This window comes from Anguilla anguilla, chromosome 10, assembly GCF_013347855.1.
Source record: "Anguilla anguilla isolate fAngAng1 chromosome 10, fAngAng1.pri, whole genome shotgun sequence".
In the NCBI taxonomy this organism is placed as follows: domain Eukaryota; kingdom Metazoa; phylum Chordata; class Actinopteri; order Anguilliformes; family Anguillidae; genus Anguilla; species Anguilla anguilla.
The window spans coordinates 43,125,512-43,137,621 of record NC_049210.1 but is presented as its reverse complement, the minus strand read 5'-3'; the positions used below and the strand labels follow the sequence as shown (position 1 = coordinate 43,137,621).

Genomic DNA, 12,110 nt, shown 5'->3' with positions numbered 1-12,110 from the left:
ACGGCCTACCATTGAGGAAGCTGTTTTCAGAGCAGGTTTTGCGGACGACAACGCACTGTCCGTCCACCAGCGTCACGCCAGCTTCACAGGCGTCACAGTCATCGAAGTTCGGCCCGCCGCACGTCCGACAGTCACGGTGACACGCCTCACACTCCTGACTCTCCTCATCGCCATAGAAACCTGGCTCACATTTCCGCACGCACTTGTCATCTGCCAAAAAAGATTTGCCAAAGAGTTTACCTGATAGAAACAGGTGAGCTTACCTGACAGGAACAGGTGAGTTTACCTGACAGAAACAGGTGAGTTTACCTGACAGGAACAGGTGAGTTTACCTGACAGGAACAGGTGGTCTTCGCACCAGTAGCACTGGGTCTCATCACAGCTCACGCAGTTGTCGTCGCACGGCTCGCAGGTCATGTGTGCGCCGCGGCCGTACGTCCTCTCTGGGCAGCTCTGATAGCACTGCAGCTCGTGCCTGACCAGAGAGAGACCAGAGGAGCTCAGAAATACACCAAAACCAGGAAAACACACACGCACACACGCACACACACACACAAACACACACAAACACACACACACACACACACAAACACACTCACACTCTCTATCTCTCTCTCTCTCTCACACACACACACACTCACACACACACTCAATCACACATACCCCCTCACACACACACACACTCACACACACACTCAATCACACATACCCCCTCACACACACACACTCCCATAGACACACACACACAAACACCTTGTTTTGAGTTTCTGCTAATACTACTGAGACCAACACCAAACTTTGAGGCCTATGGGTGATGTGTGTGCGACTGTGCTACAGTGATGTCCCTGTAAGATGGTGTTCTGCCGACCTCCTCCCACATAGTTTGTGCAGAGTAACTCCTCTGCCAAGCAGAAACAAGCATTAAACATGAACTTACTTGTAATACCCCTCCCTGCATGTGATGCAGTGCTTAGGGTTTCCTGCAGAAAAATCAAATACAGGTCAGAGCATGACAAACACAAACACACACACATATGCACGCACACACACACAGGCATGTTAGAGTCAGGTCAGGCCCTGACTCACTGTTTTTTTCCCCTTTAGTTTATAACTGTGTGCAAAAAAATCCTCACATCTACCTTGCTGATGTATTTTCAATGGCTTGTGATCTGTTTAAAATGCAGGTAATAGCTCCGATAATGGACACCAGGGGGCAATCTTCTCCCACAGCTTTCAGGCAAGTTGAGCTCTTCCTCTATGAAAGCAGCTACTCTGATTGTCATTGTGCATTACCCAACCAAAAAAGCTCAGCAGTTTGATTGCAATTCTGATATTACTGATGGACTAATATGATGGGTAAAATCTGAGATTTAGAAAAGAAGAATAAATCTATAAAATATTACAGGATAATTGTGCTAATACTGTGTTACTGAAGTAACCAATGAGATGTGCACTTACTAATGTAGTCAATAATATTTACACTATCTAAATGAACCAATGAGAGTTACACTCAGTAAGGTAACCAATGATACAGACACTTGAAAGAAGAACCAATAAGACGTGCACTTACTGAAGTACTCAATGAGAGGTGCACTTACTAAAGAGCCAATCAGAAGTGCCCTTACTGGAGTACCAATGAGACGTGTATTTACTAAAGGAACTAATGAGAGTTACATGTGAAATAGGAGCCAATGAGAGGTACACTCTGCATCAGACCCTGAATCAGGTCCTGCCAGTCCACCACAGCAGTTAGTTATTTGCCCTGTGATGGTTTGCTATTGCCTCTAGGGGGCACAATGGCATATCTAATTCAGGATCGTACAGTGCAGCTCTCACTGGTTTCTGAAAGCTGACTCAACTGTCAAGTATCATCACCAAGCGGGAAGAAATGTCAAATGCACAAACACACACACACACACACACACACACACACACACACACACACACACACACACACACACAGCTGTCCTGCAGGTAAAGAGATAAGAGGCTTATCGCAAACACCCTGACTCTCACTGACACCAGACCTGAAATAGTGTGGAATCAGTTTTATCCTCCTTCAAGTATGGGGGGGGGGGGGTAAGGAGGAGGGGGGGGGTGGGGGGGAACTAATCTAAAAAAAAAATTTGTGCTTGCCAGAGGGCAATTCCATCAGGAAGCAGACAGACGCGAGCGCGGCTCCTCCAGATAGCATGGAGATTACGCCGCAGCGCTCGGCAACAAGCCCGAGTGTCAAACAGGTTCCTTCTTGTGCGTTTAATTATCCAGAAAGTGTGTGTGTGTGTGCGTGTGTGCGCGAGCGTGTGTGCGTGTGTGTGTGTGCGTGTGTGTCAGGAGCGGGAACCGTGTCTGCAGGGGCTTGGCTTCTCCAGCCGCAGAAATATCTCCTCTTTTAAAAAGACGAAGAGTTCGTACCGGGGGAGGAGGGAGCACGGCGTGGGACCCCAAAAAACAACAGCCAGGCGCGTGCGTACGAGACAGCCAAGCTGTAAACGGAGGTAGCGTACGCGCGGAGAGACCGAGCGATCGAAGCCAGCGGCTGATTCACCCGCTCCAGCCAGCGAGCAGCAGGCCTATCTCACTCAGATTCAAGGCTGGTGTGGTTATAGCCAGCCCGCTAGTCTGGGGACGCAGCCCAAACTTCCTGTTTCACCGCCAGCCTTGCTTGTGTACTGACACACACTCCTGCTGATCCCGGAGAATTTTCAACCAACCAGGTTAGGAACCAAAACTTCAGTAAGACGCAGGGGTAGGGGGGAACCACCAGGGTGGGGTGGGGGGGGTATTATTGGGGAACCTGGCAGACGTGGGGGCAGGAGGGGGGATTGGAGGGGGCTTTGATGAAGCCTGACAGCCGCGTTTCGGGGGGAACGTCCCGCTCCTGTCTCCTGCTCTGAGGCTCGCTCACTGCACGGGGATAATCTCATTCTGCTCGCATCCCAGAGCTCTCCATTCAAACAGAAATAAAAGAGGGGTGAGTCATGTGGCAGCAAGGGAGGGGGGGGGGCAGCTCTGTGGGACAGATCTCCTGGACGGAGCGAAGCCCATCTTCGACTGTCCAATGAGCCTCTCACCCCAAAACCTCTCACATATCTCTCTCTTTTTCTCTATCTCTCCCCCTCTCCCTCTATCACTCTTTCTCCATCACTCACCAATCACTCTCTCTCCCTCCCTCTCTGTTTCTCACTCTATCACTCTCCCTCTCCCGTCTTTCTTCCTCTCCCTCTCTCCCTCTCTCTCTCTCTCTCTCCACTCCTCATTCTTTTCTTTACCCCCCACCCCCTTAAGAGTTGGCTGTGGTCAGTGATTTGGTGAGCCCCAGAGGGGGTGCATATTTCTGAAGAGCGCCCTGTTTCAGCCCCTTTGGAGCCCCGTCTGACAGCAGTGCCGAGCCCCAGATCGGGGGAGGGGCTTCCTGAGATCAGGACACAGGTGAGCTTACCTGGGAAGCACTTCTTACACCCCTCCTCACAGGGCAAGCAGTCGTCATACACAGGGTCCTCCACCTCACCTGCGCAGGCAACAACACAGCAGACAAGCAGTCAACAGCCTGGCCCCGCCCCCTCTCTAATCCCACTCACACCTGCCCAGCCTCATAAAGCCCATACAGAGTGTGTGTGTGTGTGTGTGCGAGAGTGTGTAGAGTGTGTGTGTGTGTGTCTGTGTGTGTATGTGTAGTGTGTAGAGTGTGTGTATAGAGTGTTGAGTGTGTGTGTGTGCCTGTAGAGTGTGTGTGTGTGTATAAATGTGTGTGTATGTGAGAGTGTGTGTGTATGTGTGTCTGCAGAGTGCGTGTGTTTGTGTGTGTGTGTAGTGTATAGAGTGCGTGTGTGTGTGAAACCTACCTTCCCCGCAGTCCAGGCGAACGCAGGCCCCTTCCTTGGGGTAGAAGGAGGCAGCGCAGGTGATGCAGGTGTGGGAGGAGGTGCACACCTTGCAGTTGTCTCCGCAGGGCTCACAGGTGTGCTCCTTTGAGTGGTAGTGCGCCTCCGGGCAGGCGTCCCGGCACTGCTGCTGGAACAGGTACCGGTCCACCCCGAATTTATCTGTGGGGTGCAGACACGGGACAGCGCAGCCGAAAATCAGCCCGTAGCCCTCCCTCTTCCTTTCCTCAATTCAAATTTAAAATTTGAACTGCATCGCAGACAGGAAACACATTTATACATTTTACAAACATTTGTCTGAGGGCCCAAAAATACCTCCCTGGAAAGAATCACAAACGCTGTCTGCTAGGGACACGCCCTCTACCTCTCATCCTCGGTTCACCTGGCCGACGCCTGCCACCTGTGGCAGCTTGCCCAGTCAGAGTTTTACTCCAAAATGTTACAGCTGATATTAATATGTCCTGTATAACATTTACTGAGGGGATTCAGTTTAATCTGCAGGAGAATAACACAACCAATGATTGGTGCAAAACAAATACCATGACCAATCATTGGTCATGTTATTGATTTTGCATGTGCTAAAAAGTTTTAGTAAATAGGCCCTAAATTTGAACTTTACCCCTTCAAACACTGGTAAATTTCCTGCAGATTACTGACAATTTTCCCTAGTATTTTCAGCAATATTCAGAACAGATTCTGTTTAGTTGCTGGTAGATAACATATATATCATATAGTCTTTATTTCATATGACTGCATGTTTTGGTCTGCAACATCTTTCAATGAAAATCTGCAGAGATCTGCAGGAGTTTCTACGAGTTCGACCGGCGAGCGCGAGAGTATTTCTGAGAGAATTTTTCACGCGTATTTGACCCAGCTCTGGTGTAGGCCGCTCGGAGAGCTTGGCGAGTCCCAGCAGAGCTGTTTTAGCTGAAGCCTTCGTGAAGCCAAGGACCCCCAACACGCCACCGCCCCCACCCCCTTCCCCAGCCCCCCACCCCCCCACCCCCCGCCTCGTGGCCCCTGACCTGGAGCAGCCGATAGCCGTGCCGTTCTCCCGAGCGGATTTCCCGCTGGAAATGCAGACGAGCAGCGGACCGTTCGTTTCAAAGGAAATCGCAGAGCCAGCGGATTTCGTAGGGGGGGCATCACCATCTGGGTGTCCTACACTGTCCTTCTCACCGACCTTTAACCTTCACCGAAAACACATGACACTTCCCCCCCCTTTTCTCTCTCTCCCTCCCTCCCTCCCTCTCTCCTACCCCATAGCAATCCAACATAACGTGAAGCGTATTTCATTTAGATAAGCACTTCCCTCCTCTTTAGCGTCCCACAAGGTTGGAATTAACCAAGACGGTTCAACGGGGTTTGTTTTCCTCGCGGAAACTCCCAGAAAAACTACAGGTCTGCAGCTCATAAAGAAACTGCCGCTGAGGACCCTTTGATCTCTGCCGTGTAGCGGCTCGATAGATTAAGGGCAGATTTGTGTGCCAGTGAAGTCATATTAAAGGCAGATTCGCGCTTTTGAGACGCTCAACGGCACAATCCCCCTTTTCTCGCTGACCTCCTTTCAACCGGACGCCGTCCTAGAGTTCCTCATAGCGAGAGAATGCGGACTCACTCTGCGCTTGTTTATATATATGGTTTTTATCTTACTCTGCGCTTGTTTATATATATGGTTTTTATCAATACGTCCTTTATTTTTATCAGGTGAGGCCAACGAAGAATGTGTCCACTTACAATCCCGACCTGACCAGGAGGATTCCATCAAAATGAGAGATCCACAATACAGGATCAAGAACATCAGAGAACTATTTAAGATCAAGAACAGCAATATAAATATAAAGTATGTTATAGTAACGTAAAAAAAACATCGGCAAACGAAATTGTAGCACAGACACATGCGCTAGCGTGACCGGCGCGCTGTAAACCTGGTTGCTAGCGGTTACGGGCCTCACCCTTGTCGCAGCTGGTGCAGTTGTCCGGACCCCCGTCGTCGCATCCCCCGCAGGTGTGATGGCACAGGTGGCACTGCCTGTCCAGCGGGTACTTCCCAGGGGAACACTGGAGACCGCAGCTGCCCTCGTCGAAGTACCTGAGCGGGGGGAGGAGGAGGAGGAGGGGGGGGGCACAGGTAGAATCAGCATTCTGCCCCGTCAGAGAGCCTTCGGGTCACCTGGCCAGTCTCAGAACTTTTTTTTATTTCGGCCTTTTTTCAAAGCCCGCTCCTCGCTCCTCGGCCAATTCGATTCGGTTCTCATGCGGTAATTTTTGCGCTTTTGCCCAGAGGCTAGCGCTGTCCTTCAGCATCACAGGCTCCAGCTGTGCCTGGCACAGGGAAAAGCTTCCCCCCACACACACACACACACACACACACACACACACACTCCCAGATAAGAAAGGGTGAAAGGGTTCCTCCTCAACCCACCTGGGGAAACGAGGGGGTCCCAGGGAGCAGAGGAAAGGGAGTTTAAAGGATTCGGGTTTTTTTTTATTTACTTTATTTATTTCGGAGACAAAGCTCTCGACTTTAAAGGCTGAGAGATAAAAATCTTTGGAGGGAACTTCAAAGCTCCTGTGAGCAGTTCCTTCTGCGGGGGGTTGGGGGGGGTTACCAGCTGCAGATGAGGGGGGGCGGGGTCACATGGGGCTCACGTCTCCAAACAGGCAGGCACACTGTTCCCAGGTAAACTCTATCTCTCATATAATCTGCCTCTCGGGTAATCTGTCTCATATAATCTGTCTCTCGGGTAATCTGTCTCATATAATTTGTCTCTCATGTAATCTTTTTCTCAGGTACTCCGTTTCTCTGGTAATCTGTCTCTGATATAATCTCCCAGGTAACCTGTCTTCAGGTAGACTCACCTGGCCAAGCCGCAGCTGATGCAGTCCGTGTCCTCGGGACCTGTGCACTTGTAACATGACGCGGAACACAGGTGACACCTGCCCCGTTCCGTCAGATACTCACCTGACAAATCAGAGGGCGAGAGAAACATGTGAGCTTTCCCCCAATAGGTCCTTATGAGTGTGAGTGTATGAGTGTGTGTGAGTGCGTGTATGTGGGTATGTGATTGCATGTATGAGTGTGTGTGTGTATGCGGGTGTATGTATGAGTGTGAATGTGTGAGAATACATGTACTGCATGAGTGAGTGTGTGTATGAGGGTGCATGTATGAGTGTGCGCGTATGCAAGTGCATGTATGAGTGAGTGCGTATGTCTGAGAGTGTGTAAGTGCATAGTATAGTCCCCTTTGAACAGCAGTTCCCAACCCTGTTCCTGGAGATCTGTGGGTTTTCACTCCAACCCAAACAAAGCACACCTAATTCAACATCTGGACATCTCGTCGAGCTTGCCGATTGGTTGAATCAGGGCCAGTACATCTCCAGGAACAGGGCTGGGAACGCCAGCCTTGGAACCACCTCTTTCTGCGGAATCTCCGTTAGTTTCTGTGCCAGCACGTGTGAGGAAAGGGGTTCTGGTGGCTCTGCTGCTATTGGCTCTTTGACACGGAAGGCGTGTCCCTAGCACACGCGTGTGGCTGCGCCGCGGCGTGGCTAACTCTACGGCGGGAATCCCAGCCGCCGCCACCACCGGGAACCAGCGCCGTGCCCGTGCCGGCTGGCTTCTCTTCGTACCCAACCGGAGGCCTTCCAGATCTTTTCCTGCACGCAGGAGGATTTCAGGATCTTGGACCAGCGTGTGGAATCTCTCGACCACCTGATATTTACCCTCTGCCAACAGAGTTGTCGGAGGGTTATATGTTTTCACCCCATTTCATCCGTCTGTCTAAACATCCGGATCTGCATAAAACTTTGTGGAAAGCTTGGCCATTGGGCAAGGGAAGGACTGGCCTTTTCACACCGATTGGCCAAACGGGGGCATGGCGGGGGAGGGGGGTTGGGGGGGGGTTGGGCTCACGAAATTAAGGAGAGCTGGGGGGTGGGAATGGGCCGACGGCTGTCCCGAAAGCGTTACGTGTGTACGGGGGGGGGGGGGGGGGGCACGCTGGGGTGCATGAATCTGCGCGGCAGCCCGCGGGGAAAAGATTCACGGGTAACCTGCATGACCCCTGACCTTTCCCTGACCCCAGCGGCTGTGACCCCTCAGAGAGGGTCGAGACCCTGAAACTTAAGTCTTCTGTACAGAAGTTGTCATGATGCGATTCTGGTGTGGCAGCCATAGCTACGCCCCCACATAAATATTGAAAAGGAAACACTCAATATGATTCATTAATGACAGAGGCAGAGCGTTTTAAACACAGTGAGCCAAGTATTTGCATAAAAATTAATGTAACGTTATTAATTAATGTATTAAAAGGGCTGTAGTTCCTATACCGATCATCCAATACGGATGTACATACCCCAATTTTAAAGCCGACAGTCCGCAATTTAACCTCACATCCATTGTTTCATTTTGAATCCAATATGGAGGAGTAGAGCGAAAACAACAAAAAAAACAGTGTAACTGTGCAAATACTTACAGGCGGCACTATAAGTATTTGCACAGAATCTTTCCAGACCATAGTATTTTTAATTGTGAACACGGCATGATTTATATCGTTTAAAGGTGTTCATAAATGCATTGTTACCTCCTGCGTTGTTCATAAAACAGGTGATAAACCAATACTAAACAGGCAGTTTTGCTTTTATTTACAGCTAAATTGTAGCAACCTTTTTACAGCTCAGTGTTTCAATGGCTGAAATCTTATTATAAATATAATCTCATATATTTATACATTAATACAAATACTCACCGTCTTAAATATAAGTTGATACGCATAGTATTTTATAATGTTTTACATTTGAATACAGTACATTTGCCTGAAAGCTAATTTGAAACCAGAGACAATTATCAGAAGCAAACCGACATAACTCTCATTCCGAGGCATTCCCATTCTCTCTAATCTCCTGTGTGAATAAAAGTAACTGTCTGCCACTCTCACATTCTTAAAAAAAAAGAAAAATCCTTTAAATATTTACATTTTCTCTTAGACCTTCGCCTGGAAGAGCGCGCTGCCAGTGGAACATCTGACCGGGCGCACGCATCACGTCTGCACTCGGGACAGGAGCGCGGAAAAGCTTGACGGACCAATGGGAGGCTCCGCTCTTTCCCCGCACGGCTCCGCGTCTCCGCCCTCGCCTCGCGGAAAGGCGCACGGAGGGCTTGTAAAAAAAAAAAAAAAACCCAAAAAAACAAAAACAGGCCGTGGAGCCCGCGTGCGTCCCGCTAAATAAGAAACGAGACCCGTGAGAGGAGCGAGTGGCGCCGTAACCGCGGAAACGAGGAGGACAGGGGCCCTCCGTGCGTCCTGAAGCAAGGCTCGTAAGCGGCCTATCAGAGACGAGAGGGGGCAGACCCCAGACCCCCCCCCCCGCAGTACGCAGCTCCCACTGTAATGATAATTCTTTTACGAACGTCCGTTTCCTGCTGATTTTATGGGCCGCTGTGTGTCCAGGGCAACACTGAGGGGAGGTGTGCAGATCACACTGAGAACCCCGCCGCCAAACTAGGGCAACGGATGAAGCTCCATAATCAGAGGGCAGCCCGGGGGGGTGGGGTGGGGTGGGGCGTGGGGGGGCGCGGTCTCGGAACAAGGACAGAAACATCTCTCATCGTTTCTCCCCCCTCGACATTTCCGATTAGCCGATAAATCAAAGATTACATTTAATCTGGCCGAGATACGGCGGCGTACGGGAGAAAAGAAAAACATGCTTTACGAGCCAATTACAGCGCGCCGCCGCACAACACTTTCACGCTCCTCCCGGTAATAAATAAAGCAAATGCGCTGTTAAAGTGTCATTCGCAGATAATGCGCTGTGTCTCGGGCGGATGATGGACTGCTTTCAGAACAGCTGAGCGGGAGGAGGAGGAGGAGGGGAGGGGCGGGGTTAGATATTGTTGGGGTTTTTTTTTTTTGCTGGTGGATTTCTCAGAGCCTTTAACAGGAATCAGATCCACCTGCAGTGGAGTAAGAGCACTGGGGGAGACTTGCAGGCGGGACATTCCATCAGCTCTGATTCTACACGGGAGGCACAAGGGCCGGAAAGCACGTGGGGGGCGGGCGGTGGGGGGGGGGGGAGGTCCAAACTGCACGCTGGAGCTCCGCCCCAGACACACGTATCCCAGAAGCCTTTGCTCTGCATTCAAATTCCAGTGAGGCGCAAAAAGAATCTGTGGTGGAATTTCAGACTCATTAATTACATTTAATTAAATTGCGCGACTGATTATGACCTTTTTTTTTGGCTAAACCCATTTGGCCCTCCATTCTAGGAAAGGAGGCAAGGAAAGCATTTTGAACATACATACCTTTGGTTCACGCACCCATGTGTTAGCTACGGTGCGCAGTTAGGGACAAACAAAGAAAGAATATGAACGGCCATTGTGTGCCTTTACTATCTAGTGGCAGAGTGAGGCAATGGCATGAACTGCGGAGGGAGCTGCAGAATAGGCTTTCTGTCAGGCAGTCACACAGTGAAAAAACCTTCCTCCTTTCACAACACAGTCATTTACCTTCTCGAAAAGGAAGTGACCGACAAGAGGCATGTTCTCATTTCCACTCTCTGAACTTCCCATGGGGCATCACTGGGTTAAAGGTGGTAAGGCCTCCAGAGGTCAGAGGTCATGTACAATTAATCAGTTTTGTATCAACGTCTTTAGAGAACCGTCTTCAAACAGCAAAAAAAATAAAAAATAAATACAAAACAGCAGAAGACTGTTGGTTTTCTGTCAGTCCATCCAGAGGGAAACATGGCTGATAGATCTTTATTTAAGTTTTAATCCTAACCAACACTTAAATTTAATCCTAATTAACATTTCAGTTCAGACAGTTCTTGGCTTGGAAGGTTTACATTTCGTTTTTGAAAATCGCATAAAAAATAACATTTTAGGCTATATTCTGAGATTTATTTTGTAGGTTCAATATACAAATCATGACCGCAAGCTTATGAAACCTATTACATGTACATTTTAAATATGCTTTTTTTATCAATATTAATAAAGAATCCTGATTGTTCCAACATTTTCATTAGTGAAACATAATCCGCACCTTGTGATTAATACTTAGTGAATAATTCGATAACAGCACTAGCTCCATCTCTGTTTTGCTGTGGTTCCATAGACATACTGCCCTAAGTGGGTGTGCACATATTTTGAGGTTGACGGAGGCATTGTGCTATACCAACATGAGGCAAAAAAAACCCCCCAAAAAAAATAAACACTGAACTAGGGCCACTTATTTCCAAACAAGTGTTAAACCAATGAAACTATGTTAGAAATCCACTTCAAATAGAGATATTCCGATCTTCCCTGGCCCCACCAGGGAAAAGATCCCATAAATTTCAAGTTTTTTTTCCTGTCGAGCAAGCTCAGAGCAGAGAGAGGGAGCAGTTTAAAAATCTAAAATGGAACTGAAAAAAAAGGAAATTTTTTTTTAGTATTTGTCTTCATTTGAAACTAAACAATTTATGTACTGTGTATGTTCTTTTGTGTATGTGTGCGTGTGTGTGCGTGTGCGTGTGCGTGGACACGTATTACTATCTTTGAGAGAACCAAATGTCCCCACAAGGATAGAAAGATGAGGAAAATTATGCGGAAAGATGAGGAAAAGGTGGGGACCATTGGCTGGTCCCCACAAGTTCAAGAGGCTGTTTTAGGGTTAGGACTTAGGGTTAGGGTTACAATTAGGTTAAGGTTAGGCATGTAGTGGTTGGGATTAGGGTTATGGTTAGGAGTTATGGAATGAATGTAGTCAATGGGAAGTCCTCACAAGTATAGCAATACATTCTTGTGTGTGTGTGTGTGTGTGTGTGTGTGTGTGTGTGTGTGCATGCCTGGAGGGTGGTGGGATATTACAGAATGCCGAACAGAAAGTGAGGTTTAATTGAAGTTAGGCCCTTGCTATGTACACACCTGTGACAGGTAAAGCGGAGCTTCCAGGATGTAAAATGAACATTACAAATAATGTTTCACGTTAATAAGCGACCTTTCATGTTTATTTACAATACACAACTGTAATCATTCCACAGTTTTTTTTATTTTTTATCTCGGAACCACACTTGTGATAAAAAAAATGGAAGTAAACATTGAAAAGATGTCACCCCCCTCCCCCCCCCACCCCATCCCACCCTACCCCTCCCCTCCCTCACCCCCCCCCCCCATGCCCCGAGCAAACTATAACTCCTACTCTGACAAGGTAAAAATTAATTTGGCATCGATGCTTTGGTCACAAA

General features: G+C 48.7%; 1 protein-coding gene across 1 annotated transcript in view; it reads right to left on the bottom strand.

Moving 5' to 3' along the window:
* Positions 1 to 12,110, bottom strand: part of pcsk5b (proprotein convertase subtilisin/kexin type 5b) — a 67,298-nt gene that overhangs the window by 7,783 nt on the left and 47,405 nt on the right. The window contains exons 21-27 of the mRNA XM_035379520.1: positions 6,747 to 6,849; positions 5,840 to 5,976; positions 3,846 to 4,046; positions 3,443 to 3,511; positions 938 to 980; positions 333 to 475; positions 10 to 210 (exon numbers count right to left, since the gene is read on the bottom strand). Of these exons, the coding sequence (XP_035235411.1) occupies positions 10 to 210; positions 333 to 475; positions 938 to 980; positions 3,443 to 3,511; positions 3,846 to 4,046; positions 5,840 to 5,976; positions 6,747 to 6,849 (897 nt within the window). The remainder of the gene's footprint in view (positions 1 to 9; positions 211 to 332; positions 476 to 937; positions 981 to 3,442; positions 3,512 to 3,845; positions 4,047 to 5,839; positions 5,977 to 6,746; positions 6,850 to 12,110) is intronic.